The following is a 16,958-nucleotide window of genomic DNA, read 5'->3' as shown; positions in this document are numbered from 1 at the left end:
TGTCCCAATACTTTTGGCAATATAGTGTAGGCTATATAATACAAGTAAAAAATAGGAATATATAAAATCTCACTTTTTTATACATAAGATATAATTAGACATGTTTTTAGAGAATGTATCTTGACAGTTTATTGGTCTTACCCCCTTGTCAAATCTATTTTAGTATAGAACACTCTATATTAAACACCATTGCATCTATAAATATCAACAAAAAGAAAAGAAACACTTACACATTGTATCTCGCGTTGAGTAAATATCCGGGCCAACAGGAACCTCCTGAATGGCACAGTGAGGACAAGGACGAACGGGAAGGCGAGCGAGGCCGCGGTCGACATTACAATCCACAGCACAGCCAGGCACACCAGCTGCAAACATGTGAACAGGTGCATGCGGAGAGTACGCACCTGAAATAGACACGCCAAAAGGTTAAAGCACAGATAAATCTGAAGACAGCATTCTAGACCTAATGTCATGTTGGTGAATACTGTCATTAGCTAGAATCTGTGACAAACCTTGCGGACATAGGTGTGGTCAGGGTAGTACTTCGGTGGCATGAATAGCAGCATCGCGCGCTCTGTTAGCTGGATCCCATTGAGAGACATCACTCCCATATAGAGGAATATCCCAAACAACACAGCGATGGGAACCTGCCGCAAAAGATCTCCAATCACAATGGAGAGACCTTTGGAAAGAAGAGGTTTATACTGTCAACACAGAAAAAGAAAATACAACCAATAAAGGCCAAAACTAGCCGTTCACTGCTAATTTATCTAAGCACAAACTGATATTAAAATTCTGGCTGATACCAATAGAGTGCAACTGTCGGGTTTTGGTAGTAAAAACGCCATAGGTCAATTTCTCCATAGCTAAATTGACTTTTAATGATTAACTAGATAAAAAGAGACAAACTTTAAGTTGGCTTGGAAAAGCTAGACCAGAAAGTTTGAAATAGTTTGAAATATAGTTTTAAATAGTTTAAAAAGTTTAAAGTTTGAAATAGTTTGAGTTTGAGTTAGTAGATAGATAGATAGATAGATAGATAGATAGATAGATAGATAGATAGATAGATAGATAGATAGATTAGTTGCTATGGTGTTGCTAAGCGGTTGCTAGGGTACTCGGGGTGATTGCTAAGGTTTTGCTATGTGGTTGCTAGGGTGGTTGCCATGCGGTTGCTAGGGTACTCAGGTGGTTGCTAAGGTCTTGCTATGTGGTTGCTAGGGTGCTAGGGTTATTGCTATGCAGTTGCCAAGGTACTTGGGGTGGTTGCTATGCAGTTGCTAGGGTACTCAGGGTGGTTGCTAAGGTCTTGCTATGTGGTTGCTAGGGTCCTGAGTGGTGGTTGCTAGGGTGGTTGCTATACAGTTGCTAAGGTACTTGGAGTGGTTGCTATGCGGTTGCTAGGGTACTCTGTGTGGTTGCTAGGGTCTTGCTATGTGGTTGCTAGAATACTCGTGGTGGTAACTAAGGTATTGCTACATGTTACTAGGGTACTCAGGTGGTTGCTAGGACACTTTGGTGGTAGCTATGGTGTTCTGGGTGGTTGCTACGCAGTTGCTAGGGTATTCTGGGCGGTTGCCACGGTATTCTGGGTGGTTGCTATGAGATGGATAGAAATAGTCAGATGATAGATAGAAATAGTTTAATTCATCTAAGCACAAACTGATATTAAAATTCTGGCTGATACCAATAGAATGCAACTGTCGGGTTTTGGTAGTAAAAACGCCATAGGTCAATTTCTCCATAGCTAAATTGACTTTTAATGATTAATTATTAAAGACAGCCTTACTGTTAGCTATGAGGTTGCTCAATAGTATTTGCTTCAGTTGAAGCTTTCAGCCTGCGTTCTTTCAACTTCGTTTTAAAATAATTATGTTTACACAGCAGAATTCATGTTGAAAAACTACATTACCCATGTTGGTGTACAGAAAATTCCACCAATCAGAGAGCCAAAACAAGCAAAACACGATTTCATTAGCTCCGCCCACTCCCATAAAGCACCGCAAATGACATAATCAAGTCGGGATCCCTACACTCTCAAAATGCTTAAATATTTTAATATGCATATTTTGCAACTTTTATATATAATCAAAATGTTTAAATGAGTAGTTTTATATTTCTCCATCGTTTTTAATCTGATTATGCAGTTTACAATGCTTTGTTTGTGGGATTGTATTTCATTCTGTCACTAAAGCCATTTGTACCTTTGTATTTCTGTCAGATTTTTTAATACTTTTTTTGCTTCCGGTTAAAGTTTGCAATGTTATGATTCTCCTAATAGCTGGTTGGCTTGATTCATGGCTTATAAAAGCTTTAACAAATACTTTTTTGGAATCACTATAGGAGAAATGAATGCTTCAAGAACCAACTGTTGCACTTTATAAACAATAATTATTCTCATTTCATGGCTTATAAACAATCAATGGCAGTATTAAAATTCTATACTATTTTGAATGCTATTTTAAATCAAGCATTTTAAACCTTATAAGTGAATTTAGGCATCACAACATTATAATGTACAGTATAAAACGTTTATATTCCTTGTGAGATTTGCTAAACATTAAATTTAATGGTGTTAACATATTAAAGTGCTATTAAGTAAATTATTATTAAGTATTATTAAAGTGTTAAAGATTAATTTGACTATTAGATTGAAAGTTAGATGATGGCAGGTTATCTAAATGTAAAAATAGGGGAAATAGGCATGTAACAAATAAAAATCTTATACCAGCCGATTTATATATCTAATATCAACCGATAGTGATAAACTAAATCGCTGGCTAACCAATATGTTGCAGATATATACATTATATTGCCAAACGTTTTGGGACGCCAGTCATGTTGGGACAGGAAGGGGCCGTCCCCAAACTGTTCCCACAAAGTTGGGAGCATGAAATTGTCCAAAATGTCTTGGTGAAGCATTAAGAGTTCCTTTCACTGGAACTAAGGAGCCAACCCCTGAAAAACAACCCCACACCATAATCCCCCCTCCACCAAACTTTACACTTGGCACAACCGCCAAACCCAGACTCGTCCATCGGATTGCCAGACAGAGAAGCGTGATTGGTCACTCAAGAGAACACGTCTCACTGCTCTAGAGTCCAGTGGCGGCGCGCTTTACCCCACTGCATCCCACGCTTTGCATTGCACTTGGTGATGTAAGACTTGGATGAGCAGCTCGGTTCCCATTCCATGAAGCTCTACACACTGTTTTCATGCCTAGTGCTTGATTTATAAACCTGTGGCCATGAAGTGATTGAACACCTGAATTCAATATGATTTGCAGTGTGAATCCATGAAATTATGCCACTTACCTACAAGAAAAGCCACCAGAAATCCTGTAACTCTCTGCTCTTTTACTTCCTGAATGCGAGGTTTGTCACCAGGTGCAACGGCTTTGCTCATCACCGTAAGACTATTTGCATGAGTTACAGAGCGAACAGTAGCACCAGTCAACCATGGCAGCCCAAACAGCGCTGAAATCCCACCCAAGACCACGATGATCAGCAGGTCCAAGTGAAACCCTGAACCCTTAACCAGCATCCTGTCCTTCTTACTCACAATAAGACTGTGAAGGGAAAAAAAAACAGAGGAATAATTTATTGTAGGTTTTATCAGGCATGGTCAGAACAGGTTAGTGAATGCCTGTGACTCACGTGGTGATCTGAGTCTCCATGAAAATGAGGATGTAGACAAGCAGAGCCGGTAGAATGCTGGCAACCATCATCCAGATGGGGAACTGGCCATCAGAGCCCAGTGGGTGGATAAACCACCCGCGCTTTTCCGGGCTGGTCACAGAAAAGCCATCAGGCACACTTAGTTTCTATATGGGGACAAAAGAAGTTCTTAAAATCATCTGTGTGTCAGGTGACTTCTGGGGATATGGAGTCATTTGCTATAAAGACATGCAAATATATTCCAGTTTCTAATCAATGAGAAAGCTCAGGGTAACTTATAACCCTTAAAGCACGGTCACATTAGCGAAATTTCACAGGTAAAAAATATTCAATGTCTATTGTCGATGGTGTAGCGATATATAACACTTTCTCTGTTGGTCAATATGGATTCTGTGTAGGGAAATCTTTCACCCTCATGCAAAATTCCTGATAATGTGGATTCCTATCAAAATATCTGAACATCACCTGAGAAATAAAATCACTGAACAATAGTAAATGTGCTGCATATTTACAAATAATTAAATATGATGATGGTATCAGATGGTAATATCATTGGACTTTAATAAATAGTTTAAAAAGTATTAAAATGTCTTAAATTCACTTTTCAAAAGTATCTTAAATAGCATAGAAATAGTAAAAAAAAAAATTGTTTTAAATCTTTGGATAATTGGTCTTAAATTATGTGTCTGTTCAAAATTAGTTTTTTTAATAAAATGTTTAACATTTATTTTAATACGATTTCATGTACTTCAAAATGTCATATGTCCAACAACAAAAAACTATTAAAAAATAATGCTAGTCTTTAGTCATTTTGAAATGTCTCAGAAAAGTTTTTTTTTTTTTTTTTAAAGACTAAATTAGTGCTTTAACTCTTTGGATAATTGGTCTTAAATGATGTGTGTCTGTTCAAAATTAGTTTTTTATTAAATTTTTAATTTTCATTTATTTTACTTTAATTTCATGTACTTCAAAATGTCACATGTCTAAAAAAAAAGATGTACAATGAATGTGGGTGTTTGAGTGGACAATGCTAACAATAAACATTATACATTAATCATATTATATAAACATTTCTCCTTGTGTCACCTGTGTGTAAGTGTCCTTAATGCCGTAGTCCAACAGAACCATGGTGAAGATTGCAATAGGAACTCCAAAATCCCCAATAGCCCTTCGGAGCTGTGCAGAAAATAAGATTCAATATCACTATACGGACCACCGGCTTCCCACAGACTTTAATACAAAATAGCGGCACAAAACAATGTCTGTGCACAGCCGGCAGGCGTGAATAACTTCACTCAGATTGAATTCAAGTGATTATATGTCCAGCCTGTTTGACCAAGAGCGTGAAAGATACATCCACAAACTTAAATTGGTCAATTTAAAAACGTGCCTTCATTCTCCCAGCGTCAAATTGGTGTAACAAGTGAATAATTTGACTTTGTTTTTGAAAGTATGATTCAAAAATGAAGTTAAATCATTCACTGGCTAAATGTAAATGTCTAATGTAATGTAAACCGAGTAAATGTCTGGGTGACACACCTCTGGCCACCGGGTGGGGTTGTTACACCAGTTTGACGGTGGGAGAATGAAGGGACATGTTTTTTTAACATATTTGTGGCAGGCTGGACATATAATTACTTGACATGTTTAAAGGGGCACTTCAGCGCTGGGAAGATGAATGTGTATTTAAACTGGGTCATTTATGTAGTAGAAATGTGAAATGATTTTTGAATGAAAAGATATCCGCAAATGTGGAACTTCATCGCTGAGGAAGCGCGCAGATAACTGTGGTAACAAACCAAGCACACACAGTTCTATCGAACAGTATTTTTGTTATGTTTCCTGAGTTTGGTCTCTTAATAACAGTGTCTTAGTACATTAAGCCACGTTAAGCGTTTTCTTATAATGGTTTTCTATGGGAGGAAAACGCTTAACGTGTAATTAAACGCGTTGCGTTTATATTCTGGGCTCATCTGATTTTTTGTACATAGTATACGTTATTAGTAGGGCTGTCAAAAGATTAATCGCGATTAATCGCATCCAAAATAAAAGTTTGTGTTTACATAATATATGTGTGTGTACTCTGTTTATTATTATTTATATATAAATACACACACAAGCATGTATATATTTAAGAAAAAAATATTATTTTTATATATAAAACATTTATATTTATATATATTATAGATTATATAAATGTATATACAGTATATACATGCAAATATTTCTTAAATATATACATAAATGTGTGTGTATTTATATATAAATAATAATTAACAGAGTACACACACACATATATTATGTAAACACAAACTTTTATTTTGGATGCGATTAATCGCGATTAATCTTTTGACAGCCCTAGTTATTAGTATTATGTTTACTGAGTTTGGTCTCTTAATAACAGTGTCTTAGTACATTAAGCCACGTTAAGCGTTTTTACATTTATGCATTACATTTACATTTATGCATTTGGCAGACGCTTTTATCCAAAGCGACTTACAGTGACAATTACAGGGACAATCCCCCTCGAGCAACATGGAGTAAAGTGCCTTGCTCAAGGACACACTGGTGGTGACCACTGGGATCGAACCATCTGCATATCAGTGCCATGGTTTAACCCACTGGACCACCATCTCACCATCTCACCATCTCACCATCTCATCGTTTTTCAGGTTAAGCGTTTAGAATGTCCCGGCAGAAGTTGTCCTTGTGTTAATGGTCGTGTAATAACTTCTGTATGCTGGCAATAAATATTTTTGTAAGTGTGTCTATAATGTGAAATGCTAAACTGATTTTAGTGCAGGTCGGGTGTCGGTTGTATTTTAACATTTTAACCTCAATGCCCATTTTCTATCTGGGAGTGACACACAATGACACGCTGACAAGATGGCGACGGCCAGCTCGACCCCACTTTACGCTTCAAAACTGCTCTTCAGAATCCTATAGGTGACGTCACGGACACTACGTCCATATGTTTTTACAGTCTATGGTTTCTACTGATACAAAGCTTAATGCTAATCACTGAAGTTACCCTTTAATCTGAGTGATTTCTTAAGTTATTCACACCTGCCGGCTGTGTACAGACGTTGTTTTGTGCCGCCATTTTGTATTGAAGTCTATGGGAAGTCTAGTTTCTTCTCCCCTAAAAAGAAGCGGTGACGAAATTGACAGTTAAAGGGTTGGTTCATCCAAAAATGAAAATTCTGTCATTAATTACTCACCCTCATGTTGTTCGACACCCGTAAGACCTCCGTTCATATTCGAAACACAAATGAAGATATTTTAGTGTAAATCTGATGGCTGAGAAAGGCTTCAGATAGGCCTCCATTGGCATTCAGTACATTTACACTCCCAAGACCCATAAAAGGCACTAAAAACGTCGTTACAAAGTCCATCTCACCACAGTGACTCTACAATAATTTTACGATGCGACGACAATAGTTTTTGTGTGCAAAAAAAAAACGAAATAACACCTTTATCCAGCTTGTTCTTGTCTTCCGTGTGAGCCTCCACGACGCATGCGCGAGAATATGATGTAGCGCCGGGGTTCGGGAATCCATGAAATGCACACTTTAGCCCGATTTTGAGCACTACGCCGAGACCTAAAGCACGATAAATGTAGAATTCAACAGCTTAGACACGCGCGTCTTCCTCTGCTTGTAAACAAATCGCTTCTGGGTCATGTGTCCGAGCGCCGGATCTGCGCCATATTCTCGCGCATGCGTCGTGGAGGCACACACGGAAGACAAGAACAAGTTGGATAAAGGTGTTATTTTGATTTTTTTTGCGCACAAAAACTATTGTCGTCGCATCGTAAAATTATTGTAGAGTCACTGTGGTGAGATGGACTTTGTAACGACGTTTTAAGTGCCTTTTATGGATCTTGGGAGTATTAATGTACTGAATGCCAATGGAGGCCTGTCTGAAGCCTTTCTCAGCCATCAGCTTTAAACAAAAATATCTTCATTTGTGTTCCGAATATGAACGGAGGTCTGACGGGTGTCGAACGACATGAGGGTGAGTAATTAATGACAGAATTTTCATTTTTGGGTGAACTAACCCTTTAAGTTGGTCAATAGCACTTCAGAATCAAGTAAATGCCACCCTATGTTAGCATGTACATTGGGATACTAGCTTACCGTGCCAGGGAAAAAAGCGCTGTTCTTGAATTTACGCAGATAGAAGGCAATGAAGAAGGTGCCTGACGTGAGCACCAGAGAGAGGAGGGCTGTGTTTGGCTGGTTCAGGGTTTGAGCCGGGGGTGCAGACCGGCCGTCGCTGGTGGGCGTTGGTAAAGCAGTGTCATTTTCTTCTCGCACATAGCAGCTCTTGAGAGGATGATCCATAAAGATCTGCACAGTAGACAAAGACTGTCTGAATATCTGCTAATCGCATTTAAATCTCTCTCATTGACATGCATTACTGTTCAAAGGCCTGGGGCAATTTTTCTTTAAATCAATTAATACTTTTATTTGGCAAAGATGCATTCAGTTGACCAAAACAATTGTTTATACTATTTCACAATATTACTGTATTTCTGATCAAATAAAGGCAGCCTAGGTGAACATAAACTTAAAAAACATACAAATCTTTCAGACCCCAAACTTTTGAATGTGAGTTTAAATAACAAAAAGCATCTCAATACTTTGCCCAGCTTGAAGAAGGTCTCGTAGATGAAGATGAGAGAGATAAGGATGGAGAAGATCTCTTGGGTGAAGCGCGTCACAAACCGCACCAGGAAGCTCCCTTCAAAGGCCACCGTGAGAACTACAATGACGATCAGCCAAATTCCAATCCACGCACGTCCTGTCAGAAACTCGATTTCGTTGGATCTGCAGAACTGCACACACATTGATCCATGGTCACATTCACTTTTACAGTTGAGTTTGTTCGTAGGGTAAATTCACTGAACAGTTGCACCACTTCAGCATTAAAAAAACGTCTCTTATTCAAGGTACACTATTTAAATTTGGTTAATTTTCAACAAAAAAAGTTACATAATGAGTCACTACATGAGCATTTGTGGCCTAATGGTTAGAGAGTAGGACCAGTGTTGGGGAAAGTTACTTTGAAAAGTAATGCATTACAATATTGCGTTACTCCCTTAAAAAGTAACTAATTGAGTTACTTAGTTACTTTTTAAGAAAAGTAATGCGTTACGTTACTTTTGCGTTACTTTTTCTCACCTGGGCTGGGCTTGTTTTTGTTAATAACAAAAAAGTTATATTTTTGTGCAACGGTAAAGACCTCTTCATACAAAAATTGAAATAATAAGCCACAGGCTGAGGTAAAAATGCAGATTCCCGCATGAACAGTAGAGGGCGTACATTCTGGATAATGGTAAAATAGGATGCAGGAGAAAAAAGTTTTACCAATAAAAACAAAAAATCTAGTAATTTTCATCATCAAAGGTCAGCAGCAAGACATTGGTAAATTAAATATAAAGGTAGATTATGCATAAAAATAGTTGTTTTATTTAACATTTAATTATTGGAGGTTTGCATAGTACTCTGATTTTGCATTTGACTGATTTTATTCATTTTGAGGAGAACAGAATCTTTATTGTGCAAGTGAGATAAATAAATGCTCACATTTAGTCTAGAACTACAATAACCATCATGTTCACACACACACACACACACGCCTCTGCACTTATTTTTCTCAACATGGGGGCAGGAGAGCTGTCAGTCAAATTAATGTGAAAAAGAAACTCATATATTTTGTTGTAAATTTGAAAAGTAATGCGTTACTTTACTAGTTACTTGGAAAAAGTAATATTATTACGTAACTCAAGTTACTTGTAATGCATTACCCCCAACACTGAGTAGGACTAATAACTGTAAGGCCGCAGGTTCGAGTCTCAGTACTGGCAGGAAATGTAAGTGGGGAGTGAATGAACAGCGCTCTCTTCAACTCTCTGAGGTGCCCTTGAGCGAGGCCCTGTCCCAAATGGCACACTTCAAGTGCACTTTCAGTCTTCTGAACTTACAATGGCTGCCGCGTGCGCATGCCCGTTAAGTCCACGAGACCGTAGGGTGTCCCATTTGTCATTTTAGGTCTCAGTAGGGTGCTCGCGAGCGGTCGATATGTGCCCTCGATGTGCACTTTTGTGAGCCCACACTGATGCGAGCTCCACAGCAGACCTCTTCCCGACAGTCAAAGTGGCGTTACGTCTCAAAAGAGCGGACTTGTTGGAAGACCGCAAGTGTTTAGGGTGCAATTTAGGACAGGGCCCAAGTAGCCTGACGTCGTCATACTCAATTCTAGTCAGAATATGAGTCTGATCTGCTCCGTTGGGCTGTGATTATGGGGCGTGTTTCAACCAAACTAGGAAAGACCTCAATTGGATAGACCTACAACCAATCAGAGCAACGGAGCGACGCATAACATTAGTTGTCAAATGTCAACAGAACTCAACTGCACTGTGTTGCCAAGTCTACAGGTTTAAGCGACCCAATTATGTGATATACGAATTTATGTGATTATGCGAATTTTAGCTGCCAGCCCTGCCAACATAACACATATTTTACCCCCGGAAAGCTATTGGGCTTGTTTTTGGATAGTTTTGAGTATCGTTAGCAATTGGGCGGGTTTTATTGTAAAAACTTGGCAACCCTGTCTGCACGCACGCTGGAATAAGTAGCCTAACGTTAGACGAAAAAGATGAGTGTAAACGATGTTTGCCGGTGTTGTAAAAAAATAATTTAAGGATACACAGAGTACTTACCAACACCATCATCATTTCTGAGAGAAATAGTAAAGGTGAATGCATATACGAACAAGTTCTCCGTTTAGGATTAGAACAAATTCAACCCAAGCGCACAGTTTCTGTTCGGACATAATTACTTCTCTATGGATCAAGTCCAGACCTAACTGCCCGAGTTAAAATGTTGTGGGCGGGGCTAAGTTCGGCTGGCATCCAGGCTAGGGCCCAAGGCCCCTAACCCTCAATCGTTCCCCAGGCGCCGCAGCAAAAATGACTGCCCACTGCTCCGGGTGTTCAATACTCACTGCTGTGTGTGTGTGTGTGTACTTGGATGTGTGAATTAGCACAAATTCAGAGTATGGGACACATACACTCTAAAAAATGCTGGGTTAAAAATAACCCAAGTTGGGTTGAAAATGGACTACCCAGCAATTGGGTTGTTTTAACCCAGCGGTTGGGTTAAATGTTTGCTTAAAACAACCCAATCGCTTGGTTAAAACAACCCAATGGCTGGGTTAGTCCATTTTCAACCCAACTTGGGTTGAGTGTACTTGGCTACATGTCATCATGTTTATTTTTTATCATTAATCCTTCTTCCAAAACATGTGTTTGTCTTCCCCTGATTCACTATGGTAAGAGTGTATATTTTAGACCTGTCGGAATGGTTTTTGGAGGAAATTGCATACATGTATCCCTCGCCCATGTATGTCTCGTCAAGTTGCTCCGGCTACTTTAATGTGTGTATGGTGTGGGATAGTTATCACAACGAGCGGGAAAGTTTGACTTGAAGCAGCTAAATCTCAAACCTCCAGGGAATCATCCGTTTAAAAAAAATATGCTGACCAGAGGTGAGTCTGATGACAAAATGAGAACACGACTTGTAATAAAACAAGAATCAACATTTCCTTGGCTTTTTATGGATGGTGAGAACTGAAAATACCTAAAATACCTTACTCAACAGGGGAGTAGTTATTTTCAGAGTATGGGAGTGAGTACTTACTCAACAGGTGAGTAGATATTTTCAGAGTATGGGAGTGAGTACTTACCCAACAGGTGAGAAGGTATTTTCAGAGTATGGGAGTGAGTACTTACTCAACAGGTGAGTAGGTATTTTCAGAGTATGGGAGTGAGTACTTACTCAACAGGTGAGTAGGTATTTTCAGAGTATGGGAGTGAGTACTTACTCAACAGGGGAGTAGGTATTTTCAGAGTATGGGAGTGAGTACTCAACAGGGGAGTAGGTATTTTCAGAGTATGGGAGTGAGTACTTACTCAACAGGTGAGTAGGTATTTTCAGAGTATGGGAGTGAGTACTTACTCAACAGGGGAGTAGGTATTTTCAGAGTATGGGAGTGAGTACTCAACAGGGGAGTAGGTATTTTCAGAGTATGGGAGTGAGTACTCAACAGGGGAGTAGGTATTTTCAGAGTATGGGACTGAGTACTTACTCAACATGTGAGTAGGTATTTTCAGAGTATGGGAGTGAGTACTCAACAGGGGAGTAGTTATTTTCAGAGTATGGGAGTGAGTACTCAACAGGGGAGTAGGTATTTTCAGAGTATGGGACTGAGTACTTACTCAACAGGTGAGTAGGTATTTTCAGAGTATGGGAGTGAGTACTTACCCAACAGGTGAGTAAGGTATTTTCAGAGTATGGGAGCGAGTACTTACTCAACAGGTGAGAAGGTATTTTCAGAGCATGGGGGTGAGCACTTACTCAACAGGTGAGTAAGGTATTTTCAGAGTATGGGACTAAGTACTTACTCACCAGGTGAGTAGGTATTTTCAGAGCATGGGGGTGAGCACTTACTCAACAGGTGAGTAGGTATTTTCAGAGTATGGGAGTGAGTACTTACTCAACAGGTGAGTAGGTATTTTCAGAGTATGGGAGTGAGTACTTACTCAACAGGTGAGAAGGTATTTTCAGAGCATGGGGGTGAGTACTTACTCAACAGGTGAGAAGGTATTTTCAGAGCATGGGGGTGAGCACTTACTCAACAGGGGAGTAAGGTATTTTCAGAGTATGGGACTGAGTACTTACTCAACAGGTGAGAAGGTATTTTCAGAGCATGGGGGTGAGCACTTACTCAACAGGGGAGTAAGGTATTTTCAGAGTATGGGACTGAGTACTTACTCAACAGGTGAGTAGGTATTTTCAGAGTATGGGAGTGAGTACTTACTCAACAGATGAGTAAGGTATTTTCAGAGTATGAGACTGAGTACTTACTCAACAGGTGAGTAGGTATTTTCAGAGTATGGGAGTGAGTACTTACTCAACAGGTGAGTAGGTATTTTCAGAGTATGGGAGTGAGTACTTACTCAACAGGTGAGTAAGGTATTTTCAGAGTATGGGACTGAGTACTTACTCAACAGGTGAGTAAGTATTTTCAGAGTATGGGAGTGAGTACTTACTCAACAGGTGAGAAGGTATTTTCAGAGCATGGGGGTGAGCACTTACTCAACAGGGGAGTAAGGTATTTTCAGAGTATGGGACTGAGTACTTACTCAACAGGTGAGTAGGTATTTTCAGAGTATGGGAGTGAGTACTTACTCAACAGGTGAGTAAGGTATTTTCAGAGTATGGGACTGAGTACTTACTCAACAGATGAGTAGGTATTTTCAGAGTATGGGAGTGAGTACTTACTCAACAGATGAGTAGGTATTTTCAGAGTATGGGACTGAGTACTTACTCAACAGGTGAGTAAGGTATTTTCAGAGTATGGGAGTGAGTACTTACTCAACAGATGAGTAGGTATTTTCAGAGTATGGGACTGAGTACTTACTCAACAGGTGAGTAAGGTATTTTCAGAGTATGGGACTGAGTACTTACTCAACAGGTGAGTAGGTATTTTCAGAGTATGGGAGTGAGTACTTACTCAACAGATGAGTAGGTATTTTCAGAGTATGGGACTGAGTACTTACTCAACAGGTGAGTAAGGTATTTTCAGAGTATGGGAGTGAGTACTTACTCAACAGATGAGTAGGTATTTTCAGAGTATGGGAGTGAGTACTTACTCAACAGATGAGTAGGTATTTTCAGAGTATGGGAGTGAGTACTTACTCAACAGGTGAGTAGGTATTTTCAGAGTATGGGAGTGAGCACTTACTCAACAGGTGAGTAGGTATTTTCAGAGTATGAGAGTGAGTACTTACTCAACAGGTGAGTAGGTATTTTCAGAGTATGGGAGTGAGTACTTACTCAACAGGTGAGTAGGTATTTTCAGAGTATGGGAGTGAGTACTCAACAGGTGAGTAAGGTATTTTCAGAGTATGGGAGTGAGTACTTACTCAACAGGTGAGTAGATATTTTCAGAGCATGGGGGTGAGCACTTACTCAACAGGTGAGTAGGTATTTTCTGAGTATGGGAGTGAGTACTTACTCAACAGGTGAGTAGGTATTTTCTGAGTATGGGAGTGAGTACTCAACAGGTGAGTAAGGTATTTTCAGAGTATGGGAGTGAGTACCTACTCAACAGGTGAGTAGGTATTTTCTGAGTATGGGAGTGAGTACTCAACAGGTAAGGAAGGTATTTTCAGAGTATGGGAGTGAGTACTTACTCAACAGGTGAGTAGATATTTTCAGAGTATGGGAGTGAGTACTTACTCAACAGGTGAGAAGATATTTTCAGAGTATGGGAGTGAGTACTTACTCAACAGGTGAGTAGATATTTTCAGAGTATGGGAGTGAGTACTTACTCAACAGGTGAGTAGATATTTTCAGAGTATGGGAGTGAGTACTTACTCAACAGGTGAGTAGATATTTTCAGAGCATGGGGGTGAGTACTCAACAGGTGAGTAGATATTTTCAAAGTATGGAAGTGAGTACTTACTCAACAGATGAGTAAGGTATTTTCAGAGTATGGGAGTGAGCACTTACTCAACAGGTGAGTAGATATTTTCTGAGTATGGGAGTGAGTACTTACTCAACAGGTGAGTAGATATTTTCAGAGCATGGGGGTGAGCACTTACTCAACAGGTGAGTAGATATTTTCAAAGTATGGGAGTGAGTACTTACTCAACAGATGAGTAAGGTATTTTCAGAGTATGGGAGTGAGCACTTACTCAACAGGTGAGTAGATATTTTCTGAGTATGGGAGTGAGTACTTACTCAACAGGTGAGTAGATATTTTCAAAGTATGGGAGTGAGTACTTACTCAACAGATGAGTAAGGTATTTTCAGAGTATGGGAGTGAGCACTTACTCAACAGGTGAGTAGATATTTTCAGAATATGGGAGTGAGTACTTACTCAACAGGTGAGTAGATATTTTCAGAGTATGGGAGTGAGCACTTACTCAACAGATGAGTAGATATTTTCTGAGTATGGGAGTGAGTACTTACTCAACAGGTGAGTAGATATTTTCAGAGCATGGGGGTGAGCACTTACTCAACAGGTGAGTAGATATTTTCAAAGTATGGGAGTGAGTACTTACTCAACAGATGAGTAAGGTATTTTCAGAGTATGGGAGTGAGCACTTACTCAACAGGTGAGTAGATATTTTCTGAGTATGGGAGTGAGTACTTACTCAACAGGTGAGTAGATATTTTCAGAGTATGGGAGTGAGCACTTACTCAACAGGTGAGTAGATATTTTCAGAGTATGGGAGTGAGTACTTACTCAACAGGTGAGTAGATATTTTCAGAGTATGGGAGTGAGTACTTACTCAACAGGTGAGTAGATATTTTCAGAGCATGGGGGTGAGTACTCAACAGATGAGTAGGTATTTTCTGAGTATGGGAGTGAGCACTTACTCAACAGGTGAGTAGATATTTTCAGAGTATGGGAGTGAGTACTTACTCAACAGGTGAGTAGATATTTTCAGAGCATGGGGGTGAGTACTCAACAGATGAGTAGGTATTTTCTGAGTATGGGAGTGAGTACTCAACAGGTGAGTAGATATTTTCAAAGTATGGGAGTGAGTACTTACTCAACAGATGAGTAAGGTATTTTATTAAACCGATAATTGCCAAATATAGCTCAGTTCATTGTAAAGCATTATCTATTGTAAAGGGTCAACAAATCAAGGTTTTATTTACTGCTAGAGGTCTAAAAGTTACATAGAGTATCTTTCACTAAACCAAGAACTAAATGCATTGCAATAGCACAGCCAGTATTTTAATTTAGTTATTTCAGTCTAAATACACCGGTAACACTTTACAATAAGGTTTCATTCGTTAACTACTTGTATTAATGTATTAGAAATACTAACTGAATAGTAGGACTCTTCAAACACTAGAAGGGGTCCAGAGAAGCCCACCACCAGCAGAGGCTGAGCCCCGAGCAGGCAGAACAACATCCCCTGCACGGCTGTGGAAATAATCAGCTCGGACACACCTATCAAACCATCTGTCTTTTCACCTGGGGAAGAGAGAAATATATATTTGATCAGGCAAAGGTACCTTGACTAAAAACAGGTAATAAATATAACCGCTTTAACGAACCCAATAGTCCTCCAAAGGTGACAGCAGGAGAAAGGGCAGCAAAGTAAATGAATATGACTGTGGCCATGCACTGAGGACTTAAGGCATCCTTAAAGTCACTGATATATTTCGGGTAACGGCGCCGTGCATCTCGGATAACCCCGCCAAACAGCCGACCCGTCCTCTGAAGAGGATCGTCCACAGGTTTCAAAGGTGGATGAAGAGCTGAGAACATTAAGAATGAATAAAATGGTCATTCATTACATTTATATTGAACAAACAGGAAACTAATCTGTTCTCTTGTGTATTCTGTGTCTACCCGTGTCATCGGGGCTCTTAAGTTCCTTGGCCTGTAGTTTGACCTCTTGCTCATGTCTCTTTTGAAGAATCTCTTTCTGGAAGCGAGCGATTGAATGCAACAGCTCATCTCCTCCAAACTCAGATGGAGGAAGCACAATGCTGCAGTCCAGGAAGCTGTTGATGGCTGTCAGCAGGTCCTGGCGCTCATCTGCCATATATGCCGCCTCATGAAAGTGCTGGAAGGGACGTTTGAAATACCACTTTTACTTACTCACAGAGCAGTTAGACAACATATACATGTATTAAAGATGCACTACTGTTAAAAAGTTTGGGGTCAGTATGATTTTAGTTTAGAGAAATGAATGATTTTATTCAGCAAGCAAGCATTAAATGTATCAAATATGACCATAAAGATATTTACAATTATACAATTTTTTTTTTTTAAATAAATGCTATTTTGAACTTTCCATTCCTCAAAGAATCTTAAGAAATTCTTAGAAAAAAAATGCATCTCAGTATCAACAAAAATATTAATATTATTACTGTTTTTACTGTATTTTTGATCAAATAAATGCAGCTTTAACCAAAGCTCAAAAGGGCAGTGTATACTCTCTCAAAGTCTTACTATCAGTATCAGTAAATGTATCTTGTTTTAAGGATTTACATACACCTATATTGCCACAAGTTTTGGGACGCCTGCCTTCAAATTCACATGAACTTTAATGACATCGCATTCTTAATCCGTAGGGTTTAATATGGAGTTGGCCATCCTTTGCAGCTCTAACAGCTTCAACTCTTCTGGGAAGGCTTTCCACAGGGTTTAGGAGTGTGTTTATGGGGATTCTTCTAGAAGCGC

General features: G+C 39.4%; 1 protein-coding gene across 2 annotated transcripts in view; it reads right to left on the bottom strand.

Moving 5' to 3' along the window:
• The window catches only part of slc4a2a (solute carrier family 4 member 2a), a 59,448-nt gene that overhangs the window by 2,955 nt on the left and 39,535 nt on the right, over positions 1-16,958 (bottom strand). For both annotated transcript variants that reach the window (XM_079819574.1, XM_079819575.1), the window contains 10 exons: positions 16,122-16,338; positions 15,824-16,027; positions 15,592-15,740; positions 8,323-8,517; positions 7,817-8,029; positions 4,764-4,853; positions 3,657-3,823; positions 3,315-3,568; positions 513-682; positions 231-404 (listed from right to left, as the gene is read on the bottom strand). In XM_079819574.1, coding sequence (XP_079675700.1) covers positions 231-404; positions 513-682; positions 3,315-3,568; positions 3,657-3,823; positions 4,764-4,853; positions 7,817-8,029; positions 8,323-8,517; positions 15,592-15,740; positions 15,824-16,027; positions 16,122-16,338 — 1,833 coding nt within the window. The remainder of the gene's footprint in view (positions 1-230; positions 405-512; positions 683-3,314; positions 3,569-3,656; positions 3,824-4,763; positions 4,854-7,816; positions 8,030-8,322; positions 8,518-15,591; positions 15,741-15,823; positions 16,028-16,121; positions 16,339-16,958) is intronic.

Source organism: Gobio gobio, assembly GCF_949357685.1.
Source record: "Gobio gobio genome assembly, chromosome: 6".
NCBI classification, from domain to species: domain Eukaryota; kingdom Metazoa; phylum Chordata; class Actinopteri; order Cypriniformes; family Gobionidae; genus Gobio; species Gobio gobio.
This window is presented reverse-complemented; position numbering and strand designations above follow the sequence as displayed.